This window comes from Eretmochelys imbricata, chromosome 1, assembly GCF_965152235.1.
Source record: "Eretmochelys imbricata isolate rEreImb1 chromosome 1, rEreImb1.hap1, whole genome shotgun sequence".
Lineage (NCBI taxonomy): Eukaryota > Metazoa > Chordata > Testudines > Cheloniidae > Eretmochelys > Eretmochelys imbricata.
The window spans coordinates 242,792,737-242,818,900 of NC_135572.1; the positions used below are offsets into that span (position 1 = coordinate 242,792,737).

The 26,164-nt window shown below is 40.8% G+C and overlaps 1 protein-coding gene across 2 annotated transcripts in view; it reads right to left on the reverse strand.

Moving 5' to 3' along the window:
* SLCO1C1 (solute carrier organic anion transporter family member 1C1) overlaps positions 1–24,416 on the reverse strand; it is a 37,840-nt gene extending 13,424 nt beyond the window's left edge. Inside the window, exons 1-8 of one of the 2 annotated variants that reach the window (XM_077807480.1) lie at positions 24,288–24,416; positions 20,161–20,302; positions 18,467–18,599; positions 17,677–17,798; positions 11,272–11,418; positions 9,996–10,094; positions 8,337–8,582; positions 4,785–4,949 (exon numbers count right to left, since the gene is read on the reverse strand). In XM_077807480.1, the coding sequence (XP_077663606.1) occupies positions 4,785–4,949; positions 8,337–8,582; positions 9,996–10,094; positions 11,272–11,418; positions 17,677–17,798; positions 18,467–18,599; positions 20,161–20,302; positions 24,288–24,416 (1,183 nt within the window). The remainder of the gene's footprint in view (positions 1–4,784; positions 4,950–8,336; positions 8,583–9,995; positions 10,095–11,271; positions 11,419–17,676; positions 17,799–18,466; positions 18,600–20,160; positions 20,303–24,287) is intronic. The other variant, XM_077807481.1, reaches the window with a different exon arrangement.
* Between the last annotated feature and the right edge of the window lie 1,748 nt (positions 24,417–26,164).

Genomic DNA, 26,164 nt, shown 5'->3' on the forward strand with positions numbered 1-26,164 from the left:
CCTTTTTTAAAAACTGGCACAACATTATCTTTCTTCTGATCTTCTGGAACTTCCCCAGTGCTCCAAGACTTATTGAAAATCAACATTAATGGTCCAGTGAGCTCCTCAGCCAGCTCTTTAAAAAACATAATTTGAATTTTGAATAACCACAATAAACGGATTGCACACGATCAACAGACAAAGGGCCAGATCCTCCCGATTTTCTGCTCCAGCTTAACAGTGGAACTGGTTTATTGGGAAATCCCCAGGGTGGAATGGGGCCAGCCCTAAGTCATGCCCTCGTAGTTCCTAGTATAGATGTTATGTTAGAGCATGACTGGAGTACCTCTGAACTTGACTACAGTCCCAGCTCCCAGAACAATCCTTTAGGGGGCTTGTTGCAACAAGGTGAAAGTAAGAAGAGCTCTGAGGTCACTCTAATTTACACCAGGGGCCAGATAGGCAGCCTCAAGACTAGGGGAACGTAAGGGTGGCACAGGGCCATCTTTGACGCTCACCTACTTGGGTCCTGTGTCAAGCGGCGCTCAGACAAACCGGAAGATCAAAGAGCTATTCAATACTTTCAAAAACATTCAAGAAAAATGTAAAGAGAACATCATAAGAGATCATTGATACATAAACAAAAGTGAAATCCACTGGCTAAATTTTTCACTGCAAATTATTTTCTCGGTTCTAATCTAAACTACCATATATCAAGTCTTTTTTCTTTTTAAAGGGTTGTCTATTTTACAGCCATTACATAACACTGATATCTAGTGATACTGACCTGAAACTGTTTTTACAAACAGAAGCAAATTTTTTAAAAAATATATTCATACAATAGTTCATGTTTGGGATGAGATCATTAGGGGTTTTTAAAAAACTATTTCAAATTATTTGTTTAATAAAAAAGGTTCACAACTTTTAAACCCCACGTATCTGCTTTTAAGTATGTCAGAATCCTATTTATTCATTTTCTTTCACATATTTTGGATTGATTTGTACATGAGAAACAAAGCAGGCTTTGAAGACAGCTACTAGATGGCCCATTAATTATTAGAATAGATCTTATTCAATCCAGTAGAAAACAGTGGTATATATTATATAAAAGACAATATTTTCCATAGCTCTATATTGCTCAGAGGTTTACTCCATACACACAAGTAATACCTTCACTGTATAGCTTGTACAAACTATATGTTTGCCACTGAATTAGAAAGCATTGTGATATATTTGAATTGCATGTTTCTTTAAACATTCATCTTTACAGGAAACTGTATGAATTCACTGATTTGAAAATGAACATAGTGGAGGTAAGCATGCCTATCAATAGTTTGTAATAAACAATTAAGTATAAAACAAGATAAAGCTAATTTCTGCCAGAGCCTATAGGAAGACAGTTAATGAAGGGTGGGATTTTCAAAAGTGTTTGGTGTGGGCCTAATTCTGCTCGCATTGAAGTCAAAGATAAAACTCCCATTGGCGTCTATGGCAATAGAAATTTGACAACTCAGTGCTTCTAAAAATCCCACTTTAAGATTTTTAAAAAGCAGTGTTTATAATGCTGAGCTAAAAGAGTCACTCCATGATCTTATTTCTATAGGTCTGTCATCCCACTACTCTCAACTTGTTAGTTCTACAAAAAGTGCCGGCTCTCATTTGTGGTGCCAGCTCTAAACCCTAGCTGGTAAGCTTTCTGGAGCAGGGACCATGTCCAACTGCGTTGTGTTTGAGCCTCATCTTTGGGAGTGGTACAAACAATACTTAAAAAGTAGCAAGACTTTGCCTAAAGAATGCATCAGGCCCCTTTGGCTGAATAGGAATACTGCAGTGCACCTTTGTACTGTAACTATTTAAACACTTCCAACTGTTTTGAAGTTGCTATGCTTCAGCCCTCTCACAGCCTTTGCTAATCCTGATATTTATCAAAGGAATTCAGGCAGAGATCCTCAGGAAGGTCATTGTTGGCTACCTGGACCACGCTTTTTGGCAGGGAGGAATTCAGTGATCTGCCTTATAGTGATGGCCATACAGCTAGAACTCTTTCAAACATGGCAGAGCCACATAGCCTTTGCCAAGCATTGTTCCAGTGCTTTGTGAAATTAGATGGGTATTATACCTAAATCATTTCACACATAGCTGAAAGCTTAGCACTAGGAAAATCTTTATGATACAATGCAAACTACTGTATTGCTTATATGAATTGTTTCGAATGCTTTTCTGGCCATCACCTTTACTTATCTACATTTCTAGGGGTCTCATGTCAGGAAATTCCAACTTCTATCTTTAAGGAATTAACATAGCACAATGGATCAATGTGGCTTTTCCACATATGCTGTGCAACCAATGCTGTCTTGAGGTCCATGAAAGGAAGACAGTTTTTTCTGTATTAGATCCGATGAAGTGAGCTGTAGCTCACGAAAGCTTATGCTCAAATAAATTGGTTAGTCTCTTAGGTGCTACAAGTACTCCTTTTCTTTTTGCGGATACAGACTAACACGGCTGCTACTCTGAAACCATCCTAAAGATGTTGCCAAGAAATGAGGGCCTTTGTTTTACATGGCTTTACATTCCTTCATTGAGCTGATGCATTCTCATGCATACTTAAGACAAACACATGATTGACTATAAAGCAGTCTGCAATTTTGGGGGACATGGCCTTTGCTATTATTTATAAGATATCTAGTTCAAATGGAGAAATAAAAAACAAACATGTCAACTTCCAGACTCTCTAGTAAGAGAAATCACATAGCAGCAGATGCCTTAATGTAGATTTTGACCGAAGCAATATTAGGTGGATACAATCTTATAGACATCGTGCTAGAAGTGGATCTTGAGCAGGAATTTGAATGGTAATGGCTTTACAGAGAATATCCCAGAGGGCATCCCAGGTGCAGCCAAATTTAACCATGACTCACTATGATTAATGGCATACTTTTATATTATACCGTATTGCACTCCGAGTCCAACCAAATGTTAAACACAATTACGAACTTTAGAATGTGCATGAAGAAGTGCCTCCAAGGTCTATACAAGGACAGCACTGAATATCTAGGCCATTGCAACTGGTGTACTCTTTTCATGACAGGCTCACTGTAACAAGTGAAATAAAATGAAATAATCAGGGATTATCCCCACTTCACCTGTGTATGAAAGATACCTTGTCTGGTGGATCTACCCCTTTCTGTATGAACAGGGACAGTGCTGCCCCAGCTCCAGCAAGGACTCTCTGCAGGGTCCAGGGTCCGCATAGGGCATGGCAATAGTTTATGGGTGGGAACATGTGTTATCTTCCTTAAGTCTCATGGAGAATGCACTATAACATTGATACAACCTGGAAATGGTGGGGTGGGGAGATGAAGTCAGCAGTAGGAAGGTGTGATCTGGAACTGGAGAACAAGCAGCATAGCACAGACCAACAGGAAGGCAGCAGGAAGAGGTATCTTATAATAAGAGCAAAGTAGGACAACTGAGAGACATACTGGCCTGATGCTGAGTCATGTCACTGTGGCTCACTTCAGCATCACTTACTCTTTTCTTTTTAACATTCTCTTACATGCAATAACTAAAATTTGTAGGTATTTTACAGGAGGTAAATACGAAGCCCAGCTGGTTTTCTTTATCTCGGTCCATTAATTGAGAATAACATTATTTAACTAATTTCTTAGATTATTTAACTAAATTCTAGAGATGTTATAGCTACTCTGTGATTGGGTCCTGTGATGGGACACCTGCCCCACACTGGCCTGAGAAGGTTAAAACCAGTCTAGGGAGGCTGAGCAGCAGGCAGCCAAAGGAGTGGCTGCAGGGGAAACACCCAGTTAGGGTGACAGCTGCAGACAATTAGGGCGGTGGCTGGACCACTTAATTAGGGCCTAGCTGGACCATATAAAACCAACCATATAAAACCTGCTGACCAGAGCAGGTTAGTCTGCTGCAGGGAGTCCTAGGGAGAAGATTGGCTTCCTAGAGGGCTCCTGCCAGGACTTACAGGCTTGAGGCCCTGGGAAGAGGGCAAAGGAGCTGGAGGAACAGAGGCTGTGGGGAAGTGGCTCAGGGAATAGAGACAGTGAGCTGGAAGGAGGAGGCAGCAGGATGCTGTTTTTTGCAGGGTCCCTGGGCTGGGGTGGGTCCCTCACACTAACCGCTGAAGGAGAGGCCTGGCTGTCGACTGGCAAGCCACCATGAGGAGTGGCTGGACTCTTGCCAGAGGAGTCCCTCGGAAGAGGGGGAAACCAGATGGTGACATGGTGGGAGGGCCGTGCCAGAAAGCCAAGAGAAAGGAGCAGTAACAGGTCTGCAGTTGGAGGTGAGGACAGGAGAGCCACCACCACCTGGGCCCCAATTGCTGGGGCTGAGCTAAATCCTGAAACACCCAGCAGGAGGCGCCAGTGTGGTGAGTGACTCCCTACCCCACTTTCTGAACTTATGCACATTTTGTTGGAATGGGAAGTCAGGAAGTGAGCAATACTTATAAATATATATTTACGGAAAGTATTTTAAAATTAATTCCTGATTTACGTTATTTTCTTGTGATTGCCTGATATTTTTCTTTTATATTTTCTGGAAGAAGGATAAGTAAACCAGAAATGTCAACAATCCCTTGCAGCAGCTCTTGCATACACTTAAACTCAGAATTAATTAAGTGCTAAACCCAATGGTAAAACAGATTCATCTTCAGTATCTGTTTTTTTAAAATTTTACAAGGGGAGCAGAAAGTACAGTCTTCAGAAGCATTTTTTGCCCATTTCTGTCTACCAGTCGGCAATCCATTTTTAAGGCACCAAGAAGTTGACTTAACATACCTATAACAAAATTTGTTTTTGAAGATGATTGCCCATACTGTTGCTCAATATATTTTGGTTTATATGTTACCATGCCAATTAAAGAATTGAACTGAATGATGCTTGCACACAAATATAGAAAGTAAACTGGATTTCCGAAGAGGTTCTTCACTGATGGCAGGAAATCTGCAAACGAAAATGCTCTAGGTTAGTGAAAAGCAAACTGGAAAAATAATAATTAATATGAATACTATTTTGTAATTCACCTTCCCATCAAGGACCACAAAAGGCTTAATAAAGATTAATGAAGTCAGTTCCCCAGCATTGCTGGTAGATGGGGGTGCGGGGGAAGTGAGTAACAAACTTTCAAAAATGGCATTTTGTTTTGAGTGCCTCACTTTTTTTGGTATTCAACTTTAGACAACTAAGGACCTGATTTTTCAGGTGCACTGAGCACCCACACTTTCCACTGGCTTCAACTGGCTTGACCCTATATGGGTCAAGTTGTCTTATTCAACTGTTGAGGCACCCAAAACTAGAGACCACTTTTGGAAATCTAAGGCCAACAAAAAAACAAGTCTGTGGAATAGCTGGAATTAGAATCCAGATCTTGTGATTTCCCCCACCCAGTGCTTTAACTAGACTGTGCCCCATCCCTACTTTGATCAGCTGTGGTATATATTTTAGAGATGGATGAACCTTAAAGGGCAGAGAAGTTTAGATAAGTTTCAATCTGCTTCTGTGGAAACTGCTTCTACAGACTGTCACTCTTTGACTCACACATATGCAAGAGCAGGGATCTGAGAAGGCAATATTTTCAGATGATTTCACAATACCTTGATTTCCAGTTCTCACTGATAAATTTAAATGTTCATTTAAACAGTAATAAGTCACCAGGACCAAATGGTATTCACCCAAAAGTTCTGAAGGAACTCAAATGTGAAATTGCAGAACTACTAAATGTGGTATGTAACCTATCATTTAAATCAGCTTCTGTACCCAATAACTGGACGATAGGTAATGTGACACCATTTTTTATAAAAGGCTCCTGAGGTGATCCCAGCAATTACAGGCCAGTGAGCCTATCTTCAGTACCAAGCAAATTGGTTGAAACCATAGTAAAGAACAGAATTATCAGACACATAGATGAACACGATTTGTTGGAGAAGAGTCAACTTGGCTTTTGTAAAGGGAAATCATGCCTCACCAATCTATTAGAATGTGTTGAGGAGGTCAACAAGCATGAGAATAAGGGCGATCCGGTGGATGTAGTGTACTTAGACTTTCAGAAAGCCTTTGACAAGAACCCTCACCAAAGGCTCTTAAGCTAAATAAACAGTCATGAGATAAGGAAGGTAGGTTCTCTCACAGATCAGTAACTGATTAAAAGGCAGGAAACAATGGGTAGGAATAAATGGTCAGTTTTCAGAATGGAGAGAGGTAAATAGTGGTGTCCCCCAGAGGTCTGTGCTGGAACCAGTGCTGTTCAACATAGTCATAAATGAGCTGGAAAAAAGGGGTAAACAGTGAAGTGGCAAAAATTGCACGCAAGACAAAATTACTCAAGATAGCTAAGTCCAAAGCAAAGAATTAAAAAGGGATCTCGCAAAACTGGGTGACTGAGCAACAAAATGGCAGAGAAAATTCAATCTTCATACATGCAAAGTAATGCACATTGGAAAATATAATCCCATTTTGTATTGTATAAACCCAATACAAAATGATGGGATCTGAATTAGCTGTTACCACTCAAGAAAGATCTTGAGTCATTGTGGATAGTTCTCTGAAAACATCTGTTCAGTATGCAGCAGCAGTCACAAAAGCAAACAGAATGTTAGGAACCATTAGGAAAAGAATAGATAGTAAGACAGAAAGTATCGTAACACCTCTATATAAATCCATGGTATGCCCACACCTTGAATACCACATGCAGTTCTGGTCACCCCATCTCAAAAAAGATACATTAGAATTGGAAAAAGTACAGAGAAGGGCAACAAAAATGATTAGGGATATGGAATAGCTTTTGTATGAGGAGAGATTAAAAAGACTGGGACTTTTCAGCTTAGAAACGAGACAACCAAGGGGGGATGTGATAGAGGTCTATAAAATCATGACTGGCGTGGAGAAAGTAAATAAGGAAGTGTTATTTACTCCTTCACATAACACAAGAACTAGGGGTCACCCAATGAAATTAATAGGCAGCAGGTTTAAAGCACACAAAAGGAAATACTTCTTCAAATAACGCACAGTCAACCTGTAGAACTCATTACCAGAGGCCTAAACTATAACAGGGTTAAAAAAAGGCCAAAACTATACCAGCGTTCAAAAAAGAACTAGATATTCTCATAGAAGATAGGTCCTTCAACGGCTATTAGCCAAGATGGTCAAGGATGCAACCCCATGCTGTCGGTGTCCCTTGCCTCTATTTGCCAGAAGCTGGGAGTGGACAACAGGGAATGGATCATTCGATGATGGCCTCTTCTGTTCATTCCCTCTGAAGCATCAGGCATTAGCCACTGTCAGAAGACAGGATACTGGGCTAGATGAACCATATGTCCTCTTTTGAGGCATGTTGGAAAAGCACACAAGCAGCCTTTCTTGCAATATTTTTATATTTCCAGCAAAAGGTAGGCTTGACAATAAAAGAGAGAATATTTACTAAGCTCTTTCAGGCCCCCATTAATTTCTCCATCTCTCACCTTTTTCCCCTCCCTGTCACAAACAGAGGGATTTAATTCAGGCTTTAGCCAAAGTTTATTATATCCTTGGCTTGTTCCTAGCCTTAATGTAAATGAGTGGAACTCATTCTAGCGCATGAGTGTTGCATGCATTCACTAAATAAAGAACAACCACAATTCTTCTATCATTAGGTAGCCAAAATGTTGTAACATCCCCAGGTTTATTTCACTTTGATCCAAAATCCCAGTTGTTGCTAGTGAATAACTGGGAATTCTCTTGCCAACTTGCTGACATAAATTCCTAGAAATTAGAGGGAAGGGCATTAGGTTCAACTGAAGTGGTGCGGTTTGGTCTTTATAAATAAAATATTTGTATGTCCTGCTTCCATACAAGCAGATGCCGTAACTTTGCCTTTTCCTGCATTTTGTTCAGCCTGAGCGTGCTCATGTGAGTAGAAGCCAATTATTTTCCCATTCGTTTTTCTGAACATGGTGCTTGCACTCACCCTCAAGATTTTACAGCACGGGTTTCCAAGATTTTACAGCAGGGATTTGCAAACTTTCTGTAATGTTGGCTATTTTTTGAAGGTGGGTGGGTTATAGGTCCCTTTTCTATTGGGTTTGTTTAAACATACAACTTTTACAGGGAAAGATCTACCCTTTTTGCAAATTCTCCCCCAACAGCCTCATGGATCACTTCAGGGTTACAAACCCAGCTGGAGAAACTGCCATAGGAGATGAGGGCTAGGAACCAACTAGAGGGCCCCTTTTGTTCATATTTTTAATCCTATGGTGCCACTAAGCCAATATCAACTCTGAGGCCTTTAAACAGAAGTTAAGCCTGAAAGGTAAGGAGTAAAACTAAACAGTTATAAAACAAACTGTGTTTACTTGCCTTTCGCCATTTCAAGTATCTTTACTTGCTGTTCATAAGATCTGTGATGCTCCTTGTTATCTTCAATAATGAACTTTGACTGCTCAGAGGAGGTACTGGAATCCTTTCTGCTTTCTGGTCTTGGCAGGTGCTTTGGTAAGAACCAGAATGGGATGGCAGCCAGAACACTTAACACACCTGCTATTAAATAACCAAGCCACCAAGCTCCTACCCATCTGGCATCATTGTGAGTAATTGTTATATTGTCTGTGGTACAGGGGGGGAAAGAGGGACACATTTGCATATTTAGTGAAAGTTTAAGAGTAAAGCAAATTTTGGAGGATACCTCTCCCAGTAGAGATTCTTATTTCTTCAACAAAGCCCCAGATCTCTTTTTCCATAATCACCATCCCCACCCACATCCAATACTTTTCTGACAGCTGTGGAGTACACCTCCCTTTAGAAACTATCAACACTGTTCCTTAAGTGGTCGGAAAGGTTGCCATTGAGGCATATAACCATAATGCTGCCACACCTCCCATGCAGACTAGGAGTTTTTCTTTTGAGTTCTCATATTTCTGTATAATTTGTGATTTTGGGATAAATGTAATCAAAATTTATATCACATAAAAATCCCAATTGTATTTTCTCCAGCACTGACACAAATAAACAATCTATCTACTGGTAGGATTTAAAAATATATAATTGTGCCATGTGTTTCTATCAGTGTTTCATATTCAAACTCTGATCCTGTTCATGACAGGTGCTAAGCAACTTCCGATTAAGTCAATAAGAGTCGAAGGGGCAAGTGTTCGGCAGTTCACAAGATCAGTGCAACTGATAGGACATCATCTTATCACTAGAATGGATTTCAAAAATACAGCAACAAATAATAGTTATTTATGCATTGCTGTTTCACTCCTGTCCCAGTACAGTCAGGACAAGGAATTCAAAACATTCACTAAAAGAGTCTATTAAGGATGGTCAAAAAATTTCCATCCAAACTTTTTTGGATGGAAAACTGGGGTGGAGGTGGCGGGGGGGGGGAGTTTGAACAAACAAAAAAATTCATGGAAAGAATCAGTTTACCTTAAAAAAAACTGATTAAAAAAGAAATTGTCAGAAAAGCAAATTGTCATTGTCAAAGAAAAAAGGTTTTGACCAAAAAGTTTCAGTTTTTCTGTTTTCTTTTTTTTGCTGAAAAGTCAAAAATTTCCTTTGGGGAGGGGGGAATAAACATTTTCCAACCAGCTTTAATTATATGACCTATTTTGGGGTCAGATTCTGACATCCTTATTCATGTTGAGAAGTACTGTATACCTCATTCAGTTCCTTTCTTATTCTCTAGGCATTCAGTCTTTAAAAAAAATCCCAAATCCCATTATTTTTGAAAATATGCATGCAGAATAGATCACATTTTTTTACTGACAGGTTTTCCTGAATTCAAGGGATTGTATTTTAACATCTTTCATTTAATTTAAGCAATATTATGATAGGAAAAAATTCTTCTTATGCTGGAAATAATTTTTCAGTTTAAAATCTTCCAAAGCCAACTATCCTCAAGCTTTTAATTTAACCTGCCTTTTTAGAATACCCATATCATTTACTTTGAAGGATTTAGAACTTTTCAACGCAACACATAGAGTAAACAATTTTTTAAAAATGATTTTTCTGACTTACCCAAGTCTACAAAGCCAATGTCAACATATAGTTTGGCACAGAGGGATCCTAAAAGAAAACCAAATATTGGGCCTATAATTGCAACTGTCTGTACACACCCTGCAAAAAAAACACAAGGAAACTCATTTTTCTGCCTTAAATGACTGTTTTGTTACATTGTCATGCTCTGTTCTTGTGTACAGTATCAGTGAAAAGCGATCGGCATCTTAATATGCAGGACCAAATTATGCCTTCACACACATTGGTGCAAATCGAAAATAATCTCATTCTTATTCCCAGACAATGGAATTACTCCAGACTAGCACCATTATATCAAAAAGCAAAAATTGGCTCATTGCATCAACATTTCACTTTTTTTTTTTTTTGCTGTCCCCCATTTAACAGACCAAATTCAGCCTGGGATAAGTGACTTTATGGAAGTTTGTGGTCCAAATTCAGAAGTGCCACCAACAGGGTTGCAAATTATGTATAAAGTGGTCAGAAAATGTGTGTACAGTAACCAAATGTTATTAGTGATGGACAAACCTCCAAAAGGTTCAGCACGTCGCTTTGGATTAAGTTCAGATGTTTTTTATTAGGCTCTTATCCAACCCACACACATCTTTTGAGTTTTCAAAATTGATCTGGAAATCTTGCAAGAACAAATTTTGGCATAAAATATCTGGGAGATCTCACTTCTAACCGGACTAGAAATACTTGAAAGAAAGAAAAAAAAAAAGAAAGCCTCTAGTTGTAAAAACCTTCCAGATGGTATTTCACTTTAACATACAGGTATGGTCACACCTGACCCACAATAGGGAAAAAGTCCTCAAGTATTTTGACCCTCAACATATGACTGGTTCTGATTCAGTTTGGAGGGAAGATTCTTCCAAGTTCTGATTCTGTTCATAATACTTTTTCTGTCCATAATTTAAACTCCATGCTACATTTTAAGCACCAAATAAATCTATGCTATATACATTTGTATTCCCCTCCAGAGAACTGTGTGTGTAATCCAAATGAAGAAGATTTAGTAAGATTAAGGTAGCAGCAGGAACCCAAGGCCAAATTATCTTCTCAGTTAAGATAATGGGATTGCACTGGTGTAATCAAGAGTGGAATTTGGCCCCTAAAATGCACACAGCTTTTAAATAAAACCTTAAACATTTTAACCATGCAAGCAAAATAATCAGGACAAGTTAATTTAATGTCACTCATTCTGCTACTGAAAACAACTCAATTTACTTCTTGTGAAAAATAAGACATTAGGATAAAGTAATTTGATTTATTCTTTTACCAATGTAGAAAGCAGCACTCTCTTCACTGGTATAATCATCAATATACGTAATTCCCAAAGGCTGAATAGGAGTCTCCCCTATCCCACGCAAAAGATTCCCAAGCAAAACATAGATCCACATGGACGATCCAACTTCTTTTTCACATCCTGGATACAGAGGGAGAGAGAGAAACAAGACATTGTTTGTGACATTTTTACACTGAACACACAGGACTCAGTTCTGTCCTCAGATGTACAGGTACCTTTCCTGTTGGCACCTGTGTAATTGGGAGGAAGAACTGAGCCCACAGATTTATTGCAATGATAAAACAACAGTCCCAAGGCCAGTCGGTGGAATGGAATTTTAAACCACTTCTGTGCTGTTTTATGCACCAGATACAGTTTCTGTGTTGTAGCACACACCTAATGCATTTCATTCAAATGGCTAAAATTCTGTAGTATTGTGAGCAGAGGGGAAAGAGACTCTAATGGTGCTTTGGTTTTCTTTAAGTCATACAGGCAAACATCAGTAGAGCCCCTATTGGCTTTGGAATCTATATTTTCCTCAGTGCCACACAGGTAACAGGTTATTTTAATTCCTGGATGGTGCAAATGCAATGACAAAGACCATTTTTTGCAAACAGAGGCCGCTAACAGGGAGTTTCGAGGGGGAGTTTGGAAGGGGCGTGGAAAGGGGGCGAGGTACACTTTCCATTCTTTAAAACTTTTAAACTAAACTATAATCAAGACTTCTTGATTTAAACAAAAACCCTATCATTAACCTAGGTAGCTGTAGGAGAGAATGCAGGCAGAAGCCCAGCAGCAGAGTGGGGGCTATCCTGTTTATTGCACTCAGAGTAGCATATGTGAATACCTGCCCTATGGGTGGGTGGCGTATGTGTGCATTCGGTGCAAGGAGCTCCTGACCCTCAGAGACCTTGTATGAGCTTTGGAGACCAGAGTGGTGGAACTGGAGGAGCTAAGGGAAGCAGAAAGGTATGTTCCGGGACACTGTAGATTTGTCCCACCTCCGGTCAGATAGCCCCTGTGCTGTTCAGGAGGATGAAAGGCCCAGGGAAGGAGAGCAGTCAACGGGAACAGAGGGAAACCTTCCCATAGTTGGGATCCTCCTTCCAGATGATGTTGGGGTATCCTCTCGCACTGAGGTTACCTCTCCGGGGCAGGGAACTCCAGTCATTAGAAAGAGGCAGGTGTTAGTAATGGGAGATTGGATCATTAGAAACATAGATAGCTGGGTTTGTGATGACCAGGAGAACCGTAAGGTGACTTGCCTGCCTGGTGAGAAGGTTGCGGATCTCTCGAGGCATCCAGATAGATTTATGTGTAGTGCTGGGGAGGAGCTGGTGGTCGTGGTACATGTAGGTACCAATGACATAGGAAAGGGTAGGAGAGACGTCCTGGAAGCTAAATTTAGGCTGCTAGGAAAGAGACTGAAATCCAGGACCTCTATGGTGGCATTCTCAGAAATGGTACCAGTTCCACGCTCAGGGCCAGGTAGGCAGGCAGAGCTTCAGAGTCTCAATGTATGGATGAGACAATGGTGTAGAGAGGAGGGGTTTAGATTTATTAGGAACTGGGGAAACTTTTGGGGTGGGGGGAGTCTATACAGGAAGGATGGACTCCACCTAAACCAAAGTGGATCCAGACTGCTGGCACTTAACATTAAAAAGGTTGCAGAGCAGATTTTAAACTAAGAGATGGGGGAAAGCCAATTGCTGCAGAGGAGTACGTGGATTGGACAGAGACTTCTCTTAGAGGAGAGTCTATTGATAGAGATTCTCTAGGTTTTAGTCAGGAGGAGAGGATGGAAGAGGATAAAATATGGGCCAGATCAGATGAAAAACAGTCACATAAAAAAGAATCTGACACATCAGAAAAGGGCAGACAAATAAACAGTGACAGGTTTTTAAAGTGCTTGTACACAAATGCTAGAAGTCTAAATAATAAGTTGGGTGAACTAGACTGCCTTGTGTTAAAGGAGAATATTGATATAATAGGCATCACAGAAACCCGGTGGAGTGAGGACAATCAATGGGACACAATCATTCCAGGGTACAAAATATATTGGAAGGACAGAACAGGTCATGTGGCGCCATGGGGGAGATAGGGGGAGAGTGGCACTATATGTGAAAGATAATGTAGAATCAAATGAAATAAAAATCTTAAATGAATGCACTGTTCCATAGAATCTCTGTGGATAGTAATTCCATGCTATAAGAAGAATATAACAGTACGGATCTATTATTGACCACCTGACCAGGACAGTGATAGTGACAAAGAAATGCTAAGGGAGATTAGAGGTTATCAAAATAAAAAAACTTAATAATAGTGGGGGATTTCAATTATCCCTATATTGACTGGGTACATCTCACCTAGGACGAAATGCAGAGACAAAATTTCTCGGTATTTTAAATGACTGCTTCTTGGAGCAGCTGGTACATGAACCCACAAGGGGAGAGGCAACTCTTGATTTAGTCCTGAGTGGAGCACAGGATCTGGTCCAAGATGTAACAGGACCGCTTGGAAATAGTGACCGTAACATAATAACATTTAACATTCCTGTGGTGGGAAGAACTCTCAACAGCCCAGCACTGTGGCATTTAATTTCAGAAAAGGGAACTATGCAAAAGTGAGGAGGTTAGTTAAACAGAAATTAAAAGGTACAGTGACTAGAGTGAAATCCCTGCAAGCTGCATGGACACTTTTCAAAGACACCATAATAGATGCTCAACTGAAATGTATACCCCAAATTAAAAAACACAGTAAAAGAACTAAAAAAGAGCCACCGTGGCTTAACAACCATGTAAAAGAAGCAGTGAGAGATAAAAAGGCATCTTTTAAAAAGTGGAAGTCAAATCCAGGTGAGGTAAATAGAAAGGAGCATAAACATTGCCAAATTAAGTATAAAAATGTAATAAGAAAAGCCAAAAAGGAGTTTGAAGAACAGCTAGCCAAAAACTCAAAATTAATAACAAAAAGTTTTTTAAGTACATCAGAAGCAGAAAGTCTGCTAAACAACCAGTGGGGCCCCTGGATGATCGATATACAAAAGGAGCACTTAAAGATGATAAAGTAATTGCAGAGAAACTAAACAAATTCTTTGCTTCAGTCTTCATAGCTGAGGATGTTAGGGAGAGTCCCAAACCTGAGCCATCTTTTGTAGGTGACAAATCTGAGGAATTGTCACAGATTGAAGTGTCACTAGAGGAGGTTTTGGAGTTAATTGATAAACTTAACAGTAACAAGTCACCGGGACCAGACGACATTCACCCAAGAGTTCTGAAAGAACTCAAATGTGAAAATGCAGAACTATTAACTATGGTTTGTAACCTGTCCTTTAAATCAGCTTCTTTACCCAGTGACCAGAAGATAGCTAATGTAACGCCAATATTTAAGAAGGGCTCTAGAGGTGATCCCAGCAATTACAGACTGATAAGTCTAACGTCCGTACCAGTCAAATTACTTGAAACTATAATAAAGAATAAAATTGTCAGACACATAGAAGAACATAAATTGCTAGGCAAAAGTCATCATGGTTTCTGGAAAGGGAAATCATGTCTTACTAATCTATTAGAGTTCTTTGAAGGGGTCAACAAACATGTGGACAAGAGGGATCCAGTGGACATAGTGTATATAGATTTCCAGAAAGCCTTTGACAAGGTCTCTCACCAAAGGCTCTTATGTAAATTAAGTTGTCATGGGATAAGAGGGAAGATCCTTTCATGGATTGAGAAGTGGTTGAAGGACAGGGAACAAAGGATAGGAATAAATGGTAAATTTTCAGAATGGAGAGGGGTAACTAGTGGTGCTCCCCAAGGGTCAGTCCTAGGACCAATCCTATTCAACTTATTCATAAATGATCTGGAGAAAGGGGTAAACAGTGAGATGGAAAAGTTTGCAGATGATACTAAACTGCTCAAGATAGTTAAGACCAAAGCAGACTGTGAAGAACTTCAAAAGGATCTCAAAAACCTAAGTGATTGGGCAACAAAATGGCAAATGAAATTTAATGCGGATAAATGTAAAGTAATGCACATTGGAAAAAATAACCCCAACTATACATTTAACATGATGGGGGCTAATTTAGCTACATCCAATCAGGAAAAAGATCTTGGAGTCATCGTGGATAGTTCTCTGAAGACGTCCATGCAGTGTGCAGCAGCAGTCAAAAAAGCAAACGGGATGTTAGGAATCATTAAAAAGGGGATAGAGAATAAGACTGAGAATATCTTATTGCCCTTATATAAATCCATGGTACGTCCACATCTTGAATACTGAGTACAGATGTGGTCTCCTCATCTCAAAAAAGATATACTAGCATTGGAAAAGGTTTAGAGAAGGGCAACTAAAATGATTAGAGGTTTGGAATGGGTCCCATCTGAGGAGAGATTAAAGAGGGTAGGTCTTTTCAGCTTGGAAAAGAGGAGACTAAGGGGGGATATGATAGAGGTATATAAAATCATGAGTGGTGTGGAGAAAGTGAATAAGGAAAAGTTATTTACTTGTTCCCATAATATAAGAACTAGGGGCCACCAAATGAAATGAATGGGCAGCAGCTTTAAAGCAAATAAAAGGAAGTTCTTCTTCACACAGCGCACAGTCAACCTGTGGAACTCCTTGCCTGAGGAGGTTGTGAAGGCTAGGACTATAACAGGGTTTAAAAGAGAACTGAATAAATTCGTGGAGGTTAAGTCCATTAATGGCTACTAGCCAGGATGGGTAAGGAATGGTGTCCCTAGCCTCTGTTTGTCAGAGGGTGAAGACGGATGGCAGGAGAGAGATCACCTGATGATTACCTGTTCTGTTCACTCCCTCTGGGGCACCTGGCATTGGCCACTGTCAGCAAACAGGATACTGGGGTGGATGGACCTTTGGTCTGACCCAGTATGGCCGTTTTTATGTTCAGGTTTTATTTTATGGTTTGGACCAATAAATGTACATATATACCCAAAAATAAATAAATCACAGCACCAAACCTCAACAGAAATAAGAAACATGGAGATTTCCATTATTCATTGAATGCTGAGGTTTTTGAGTTTCTTGAGATCCCTGCAGAACCTGCATACACGGCTTTATGGCCGTCATCCCACCTAGCAGGGCACCTGTGAAATTGAAGCTCCTATTCTTTATCTAGTACATTGCAGCATCAAGCAGCTGTAAAACCAGCAGATCTATCCCAATGAGAATTCACAATTGTGGGGGAATGCTCCGATGGTGTGTAGCTCTTCCACCCCTGCAATCCTTACCATTCTTCTATATGGAGGGTATCTCAGGGTGTCCAGCTATCCCTATCTTGGTTGGACAGCTCCTTTGGGCCACAGGCAGCTGGAGATAAACATTTCTCAGGCTGCTTTAATTTATGCCCGGGGTTCTTCTTGCCTCTGGCTGGCCCCAGGTTTGGGGGAATTAAAAGATGGCATTAAAGCAGGCTCAGCTATGTATCTAGCCTGTAGTGCAAAAAGTAGCACAGATATGAAACGAAGATAATTGCCTTTACATGGTTGCTTGGGATATATATTATATATATAAACACAGAAAAACTATATTAAAAGAGCATTACTACGGTGACAAAGTCAGTGCTCAAAAGTTAAGAAATGCCAGAATTAAGGTTGCTTATGCAACCTTAATTTGGCCCCCTAGAGCATTATGCATTATGATACAGTCTTTGATGACATGATCACGTACTATTTATTTTTTTACATAGGGCCTCTGCATCATTGGGTGCAAAAGACGGATGGCGCTCACTTAATGAGCAGCTATTTAATATTGTTTTCTCCCTGTTGTTCAATGTGTGGCAAGATGGAGCCATTCTGGGCATGAGTCAGGATTGTGCAGTGAAGGAGGCTGTTGTCTGTGGGACCCCCTGCTTCACTTGTTGCAGAAGCAGAAAGGTGCATAGTGAATGAGGCAGGGGATACACAGTGAGAGAAGAGAAGAGGGCCTATTGTCACAGCAGTTGAATGCTGCCCTGGAGAACTGGATTCTATCCCTGCCTCTGCCACTGAGTTCGCAATGTATATGTGATGCTGGGCAAGTCACTTAAACCAGAATTTTCATATGTAGTCACAAATTGTGTGTTCCTCACTGTCTGGGTGCCTGATCTGAGACCCTGAGGATAACTCTGCAGTAGTACTGAGTCCTCACAGCTCCAGCTGAAGTCAATGGGAGTTGTGCTGTGCTTGTTCTTGGAACCGGCTGAACGCGTTTGGCCAAAATTTCCCCAGAAGCATTCAGCCAGAGGCAGAAAACCCAGCATGGAAAATTTCAGTCCAAATAGTTAAAGTTTGGCAACTGAAAACAGGGTCTTATAATGTGAGGTATTGGGCAACCTTCTTAATAGCCATAGCTACCAGACCCACCTACATACATACACAATATTTTTTTTAAAAAATGGAATATTCTTACCTGCATTTATTTTGGCTTGAGACCTTTCTAAGACTGAGAGCGGTATTTGACTTTTATCCTGTAGACATGGGGAGATGCTGACAGTAGAATTGGTGGAGGAAGAAAATATCTCATACCTATAGCTGTGTAAAAATCAACATCTTTACTCTTCCCCCCGTTACAATCTATTACAAAAAAATAAAATAAAATTCATTGCATCCTCATTGAAGATAGGCATGTACCAAAGCACTTAAATGAAGTCTCAGGTGCATCTGATTAAGGGGATCCCAACAAGCTGCATGGATTACAGGTTATATATACACACATGATTGAGAGGGGTTAGATAAGTAAACGTATGAAGTGTGCACGTGGCCACATTCCAGAAGCCCACCCGGTATTCAGAGTCCCAAATCTGATCTAGTGTAGAATACAAAATAGTGGGAGTGTCCTCTGGGTCCTACATATTTCTTTCCTACTCACTCTTTTCTGTTTTTATTCATCACTTTATCATAGAGGGCTCCAATGGGCTTCAAATCACGCCCAGAAAGGGCTGACAAACATCCACTAATCAGAAATGAATTTCAAATTTGAATAGATATTGATGGAATATTTTTCTATTATTTGCTCAACTATAGTAATAAAGAATCTATTTGTAGTAAACAATTAATAGTAGTAACCATATTACTCTCTGTTCCCATCAGCACTTCCACAATCAGTGTCTATGTAATTTAAATAGGTTCATGGGCAAAAGGTAAGTTCTGTGCTAGTGTATTTCTTTCTGAACTGAAAGAACAGATTGCTTTGCACTTACCGTCCCATAAAGAATTGGGGCATCGCAATTAGAAATGTTCCGGCTGACATTATTAGGCAACCAACTCCAATTATCTTTGGCCTATGAAGTTTCGCTCCAAAGTAGCTTACAAGAATTATGATTAGGAGATTTCCTTTGAAAAATACAAAAAGGTAACTTGGATTTACAACACATTCGTAAGTGAACTACTTGTAAACTACATGCTAAACCATGGCCTATATAACACTTGTTGGGGGTCCACAGAAAGATGGCTGCTCACATGGTGGTGGGTCTCCTTCTTGTTTCCAAATATTTGTGCAAGTGTCCAGGATCAGTTAGGAAGAACATGGGCACCTGTAGAAACAGCTGGAAACGAGGACCTAGCCAGATGCCAGTCATTAGAAAGAGAAGTGGAATGTCAAGCGAGGGAGGGAATGAGGCAGCCAAGTAATAGGACTTCGGGTACCTTAGCCAATATTATATTCCCAGGAGTGCTAAATTCCACAAAACACAAAACTGAAGGAATTTTGACATAAATCCAAAGGTTTGATGGTAACTTTACATGATGTCATGCTGGAGATCTCTGTGCAGGAGTACCCTTGATCCATTGACCAATGGAGGCAATATAGGATTTGACCTTTGTATGCTCGCCATTTACCAAATCACAGAGCTATCCTGGCTGGATTACACAGGAGGGGATCTCACAGTGACAACGCCGGGGGAGAGAGGACTGAACAGTGAACACGAAAATTATTGTCTTTTGTCTATTGCTAACACCAGTGCCAAACCCTTTTAACACTGCTTCAAGGTAACCAATAACCTCCATGGTATATGTCTCTGGGTGGGCTTGCCTAAGGAAAGAATAATACATGGTCTGATATATGCAGCTCACTTACCACTTAACTACAGAGGTGCCCCCCTGGAATTTTTCCCCATGGTACACACCATCAGTCCCTGTGGAGCCGCTGGCCACAGCTTTCCACTCCCCAGGTCTTTGCCAGGCTCAGCTCCTGCCTCCCAGCATCACACCCCCATCCTTGGGAGGGGGACAGGATGAGGCTGGGCAGGCTCCTTGCAGGAAGTCCTGAGGTAGGACTTGCCTCACCCTGCAGCAGCCACAAGGCGGAGCAGCACTGGCCTCCCCACTGCCCAATGTGCTCACTCAGGTTTGGCCCTGCAGCCCCTCCGTCGTGACAGAGGGAGTGCAGGACCAAACCTGAATTGGCAGTGGGGCAGCTGCCAACATTGCCACTCCTCACCGCTGCCAATAGTACACTCAGTGTGTACTGTGCATACAACTGTGGGCACCACTTTTGAATTATGTGGACAAGTAAAACATCTGCAGCTCAGGCCACACTATGGATGAATCAGGCTCAGCCAGAGCCCTGCATTGTGTTATCTAGGGGAATAGTCTGTACCCTGGCTATCACATTTCTCACAATAAAATCCCTGTCCATGCTGGTTCAGAAAAACAGTGCTAACAAGAACCATCTCTAAAGCAGCAGTCACCACCACAGTTTCAACCATTACATGGTCAGGGCCATGTTAAGCGCAGTCTCATCACTGTCACACCAAATGTAAACACATATTAAAGGCCACATTTGCTCTTGCCAGATGAATCGTATTTAATTTCAATAGGCCTATGAGATTTGTACGATCATTTGCCACAATGACGGGTGGCATTAGTTTTGTCTGAAAATGAAAGCACCACATACCAATTTCAAAGCTGCCGTCAATAACACCAACCAAAGAAGAAGGGATATCAAATCTTCTTTCTATTTGGGTGATGGTACTTTTTAGATAACTTCCTGACAATGCTTTAGCGAAGTAAACAAAGGATAATGCGCCAAGAAATATCTGTGAGAGAAGTCGATGGTGATTAAGATTATACTATAACAAATATTTTGTTTTATTAATTGAATTAAATTATTTAAAAATACTTTTATTAATTATTATTATGAGTGATTTTTCCTCGTGTTTGTGAAAGGTGCTGGATTGACAATCTTCTGTTTATCCATAGCTCATGGACAGCAGCAGTTCAAATTTCCTTCACTGTCTGGTCCGACAACACCGCTATTATCTCTAGCAGGTGACAACAAAATGACAAAGCAAACCCTGTCTCTAGGGCTAGGGGGATAATTCAGCCTCCTGTAAAAGCAATTAGTGTCAATTTTGATGAGTTTTTTTTCATATGGACACTTAGGGAATAGACTGACGGTGGCAACCCATTTCACATAGGGGACCAGCCATCCAACGATAATAACTTTAAAACCTGAAAGTTGTTCTTATTGAAGTCACTGGAGAATCTGCTACTGTGGAGCAACTTGCAGAATAGGGGCTTTTAAACAACCCCAACCTTTACTGGATGTTAACCAATAAGCATGAGACAAAAGGCGCTGCATCCCTTTATCAAGATCCAGAGCCATCCTCAAACCTTCATATGAAAATGTCCTTTGTAGAACGTTCCTTCCCCCATCAAACCTCCTGTCATATAGTAACTACAGCGTATATATGTTTTTCTCTTATGTCTGCATGATGGGGTATGTAAACCCCACACTGGGATAGAAGAGGGTTAAGGAGCAGTTCTAGGCCCCAGGGGTCCCATCCCACTGCACCTGCGGAGCCTGCTCCAGCAGGAGGAGGAGTATAAAACCAAGCCAGACAGCTCAGAAAGGGGGACAGGGATAGCAGGTGGTGGCAGACCTATCTGAGAGCACCTGAGTAAGGGTACAGTGGGAGCTGTTGCTGCAGATAAGGGGGGTCTGCAAGCAACAAGTACCCAAGGCAGCAGAAGAGGACCAGATGAAAGATCTTTAAGGATTAAAGAACCCTGCACTCTAGCTTTTCTCAGATTGTTTGTGAGAATGTGACCATGCACTGAGCTGAGAAAGTAAATGGCAGGAAGTGGTCCAGGGAAGTAATCTCAGAGCATGCTTGGATGCTTGATATTACTGCCTCTCACAGAACCCTGGGTCAGAGCCCTGCAGAGAGGGGGGCCTGGGCTCCCCTACCAACCAGCAACAAGGATGACATAACCCTTCTGCCTCCTTGAGGTAAGAGAGATAAAGACATTGTAAGCCCTGAAGTAAGGTTGTGAGGTCTTCAGGGGCCTGGAGCTGGGCCAGAAACACTTTCTGGGAGGATGTTGGACTTTTACACTTTATTAGACTCTGTTACCCCAGAAAGGGGTGGACTTCAACAGTGACCTGGGGGGAGGGTTGAGTTACTATCTGCCAGAAGAGAGACCACCATTGTGCTGGAGTGACAACTGGGCTGGGGACACTAGCGATGGGGGAGAGTTGGGACCTAGCCATTACATGGTACCATGAATAAGGCCAGCCCTAACACAGACTAGATTTCTGTGTACTGTATCTGTTAAATGGAGACTCCCCACATCTCTTTTTTCAGAGCTAGTTATTTTCATTCGGATGCAACCAGCTCCAGAATAGTGTCAAACACCGTGTGGTTTCTAATGGAGATCACAGGTCGTTTTCTCATTATCAAACAAAGGCTGTGCTGACTGCACTTATATGGCTTTTCTTTGTGTAGGGAAAAACCCATAGCAATGATGCATGTCACAATGTATAACACACACTGAGGGCCACACTTTTCCGGATGCTGTACATTTTTGACTGTCCTGAGTGCAATTACACAAATTGGGGTAAATCAAGAGCTCCATAGGAACACTTCCTTCCTAACACATAATTTGATCTACTGATTGTAGAGTTGGTTTTAAAGTTTAATGCAAACTTTTGCATTGCATTTTTTAATTTCCCAGTGTCACACTTGCATTGCTTCCCAGCACAGGCTGCTACCCATGGAAATCTCCCAAGTGCCTCCTATAATTTAAATAAAACTTTCCCCACTTTGTATGGTATGAACAGTATTTCCCACTAAGAGGACTTTCAGAAAGCTTTTCAAGCAAATAAGCGTAACTGTCGTTTTCCTTTATGTGTGCGTTAATGACTTTGGATTTTATATGGTCATGTAAAAACATGAATACGATTTTCAGGGGTAGATGATGGACTTCAAACCTCTTCATTTTCAAACATATTTTGATGTCGGTTTTCTTAAATATCTTGGAAATACCTAAGAGGGAACCTGACCAGTAGGTAGCAAAAATCCTCCTGAGTTACACTGGCAATGTAAAAATGTCCAGGATGTTCCATCCTTCTCCAGCTCACCGCCAAACAGAGATAAAGTTGGGTACTGACCTCACCGTAAATCAGCCGGTGCTTTTTTTAATAAGTAAACCTAAGTGCAAAGTTTGTGAAAGGCTGGCCGTTTACAAAACCAATTTGCCAAATTTCCACATTATTCAAGTTTTCTAGAGATTAACTGCCCCAGCTTTCCAGGCCCGGAAGCATGATAGCAGCAAAATTTCCAAACTGGACTAATTGTTTGAGCTATAATATTAGTGTATTTTGGAGGCAATAAGCTGATTCCTGAGTGGCTGAACTGTGACTGAAGGTTTATTCAATGAGGGAATCCGATTACTGTTGAGCAAACAGAGGGGCAATGATCTTATTGCTATTATAATGCATGTTTAATTAATACAACTTGTTTTTAATTTCTCAAAAACAGTGGCCCAGTTCTCAGCCATCAGTGGATACCTGCGGTAGTAGAGGAGACCAATGGGAATATTCAGGAGTTTATGTTGTCAAAGTTGTCATTTTATTCTGTACAAAATTACCAGAATCATTGTATCACAGAGCAAATGATCTGTTACGGACTGTTGTTTACAGGCTCCAATCGCATTGAAATCAATGGGACTCTTTCCATGGATATTGGCTCAGCCTGTAACTGGTTACAATGGAAAACCAGAAGAAATAAAGAATGCGAAGGGGAGCAAGAATTAGGCAAAGCCAAAGATGTTCTGATTCAGGCTGTGACCACATATACCTTAGTGAGCTCAACTCACACCACAGCAGAAGCCTATCCCTGGACTGCAGATTGCAAGACAAGACTGGTTGCACTTCTGCTGCCTGCTTGTGCCGGGCTGGGTTTCCAGAGGGAGTTCTGTTCTCGGAGGGTGTTGTGATGTGAATGTGTTGGGACATTATCACACTGCCATCCTACATCACAAGTCTGAGGCTGCTGAAGCTAAACTCACAAGAGAGCGCTCTCATTCAAGCACAGCAATTTTGGGTGGGCTCAGAGTTTGATGGGAACCAAAAAAAAACCCACATTACTGTTGGCATTCAGGGCTCTCTCATTCATAGCACCACAAATCAAAATTCATGTTTGTTCAATCAGTGAAGTGTCTAAAGTAGTAGGAATCATTTTTCAAATTCCAGAAACCTATGTTAACATGGCTGCCAATTTAAAAAAAAAAAAAAAAGACGTTTACTGACCCCACTCTCTGGTACTACAGACATTTACTATTCCAGAGGTTCTCAAACTGTGATCCGCAGACCACTGGTGGTCCAGTCAGGTGGTCTGCGGATAGTTCCCTCTAAGGTGCGTGCCTGGGTGGCTGCACATGAGAGAATGAAGGGCCACCCACCTACTGAGTGGAGAACCACTGTACTATTCTATTGTTAACTCAGGGAAATACTATGGGCTTGTAACTGTGGGTAAATATTGGTCATGAATAGTGACTAGTGAACACACATTACACGTGAGTCTGAACCATGGACCCAGATCTGAACATCCTCAAAAGTTAAGGAAATTTGAATCAGCATCAGAACTTCATAAATTAGATCCATCTATGCCACTTTTACACTGAACGGGAAAAGGGTAACATTCCAGTGAGAAATATACTCAGGGGGAAAAACGCATCCAGCAACAAAACCTCAGCCATTCAATGGTCTGTGCTGTAAAATTCAGAGCTCGTCCTTACCTTTATACCTCCACAGCATGTTTGTTTCTCCTTGGAAGCAGAAGATTCAGATTTAGATGAAGACCTGTCAATTGGCAGGATTATGGTTTTTGAGAACAACTGAGCATTTTCTTTTGCTGAATTCTCCATGATAATATTCCCTGTCTCTAATCTAGAAGACAACAAGAACATTTTAAAAGGGTAAACTAGGGGCTCAGCACTGAAAGCTCATGTCACATAACATTAAAACCTGCAAAACTGCTTCCTATGCAGACAACAGTTAGAAGTTTATAATCAAAACAGAAATGGGGAGTTAGAAGTTTACTTAAGGAAATTTGCAATCAGATTACCTATACAAGTAAGATAAAATTACTATCATACACCTTAAACAAACTGTGTTTTCATTCTCTATCAGTGCTGCATATTTTTGATTTTGCTAGGCATTTGACCAAGCATCGCTAGTTGGCTAAATATTGCTCTAATGATTTCTATGTGAAGTTAAAGGTTTATAGGTAAGCTCATTGTTTTAAGTGCCACCAAGTTTGCTCTACCCCCTTGATATCAGTCAATGAGCAACATGAAAAATAATGTGGCTTTAATTCTCGATGATAAAGTTAGCTCCTTTGCCAATTCAGATGGGACCATAAGTCTCGATGATTTTGTCAACGATTACAGGAAAAAAGCCTGACCTTGTGTCTTGGCAGGTAAATAGAAGGAGGTAGATTAAAAACCAAATATTTTGTTTTCAAATATTAATATAGCCGCAATTCTTAAAACCATGCCTACATACCACTGTGCCTTGTTAATCATTTCAGGCCCTGAATTGGTTTAGGAAATATTTTCAATCTCTTGTGTTCACCTATATAAGCAACCCTTGGTTTCACAGAACAAAAAAGACTGGCCAAAAATAGGGAAATGTTAAAGCTGCCATTGTTTTATAGAATCATAGGCATGTAGGGCTGGAAGGGACCTTGAGAAGTCATTGAGTCCCACCCACAGTATTATGGCAGGTTCAAGTAAACCTAGACCATTCCTGACAGGTGTTTGTCTAACCTGTTCTTAAACCTTCAATGACGGGGATTTCACAACCTGCCTTGGAAGCCTATCCCAGTGCTTAACTACCCTTATACTTAGAAGTTTTTTCTTAATATCTAACCTAAAGCTGTTTTACCGAAGATGAAGCCCAGTCCTACCTTCAGGGGACTTGGAGAACAACTGATCACTATCCCATTTAGAACAGCCCTTAACATATTTGAAGACTATTCTGAGGTGCCCCCCCAGGCTTCTTTTCTCAAGACTAAACAAGCCCAGTTTTTTTAGCCTTTCATTATAGGCCAGGTTTTCAAAAGCGTTTATCTTTTTTGTTGATCTCCTCTGTCCACACCTATCCTAAAGTGTGGTGCTCAGAATTGGACACAGTATGCCCGCTGAGGCCTCACCTCTACCTAGCTGTGCAGGACAATTACCTTCCATGTCTTACATATGATGCTTCTCTTGTAAGTACCCCCACAATAGTTGCCTTTTTCACAGCTGCATCATATTTTTGACTCATATTCAATTTGTGATCCACTATAATCCCTATACCTTTTCAGCAGTATTACCACCAAGCCAGTTATTCCCCATTTTGTAGTTGTGCATTTGATTTTTCCTTCCTAAGTTAAGTGCTATTGAATTTCATCTTGTTGAATTCAGACCAATTTTCCAGTTTGTCAAGGTCATTTAATTCTCATCCTGTGTGCCAAAGTGCGTGCAGCCCCTCCCAGCTTCGTGCCATCTGCAAATTTTATAAGCATGCTCTCCACTCCATTATCCAAGTTGTTAATGAAAATATTGAATATTATCGGATCTAGAACTGATTCCACTAGCTATACCTTCCCAGTTTGACAGCGAACCATCGA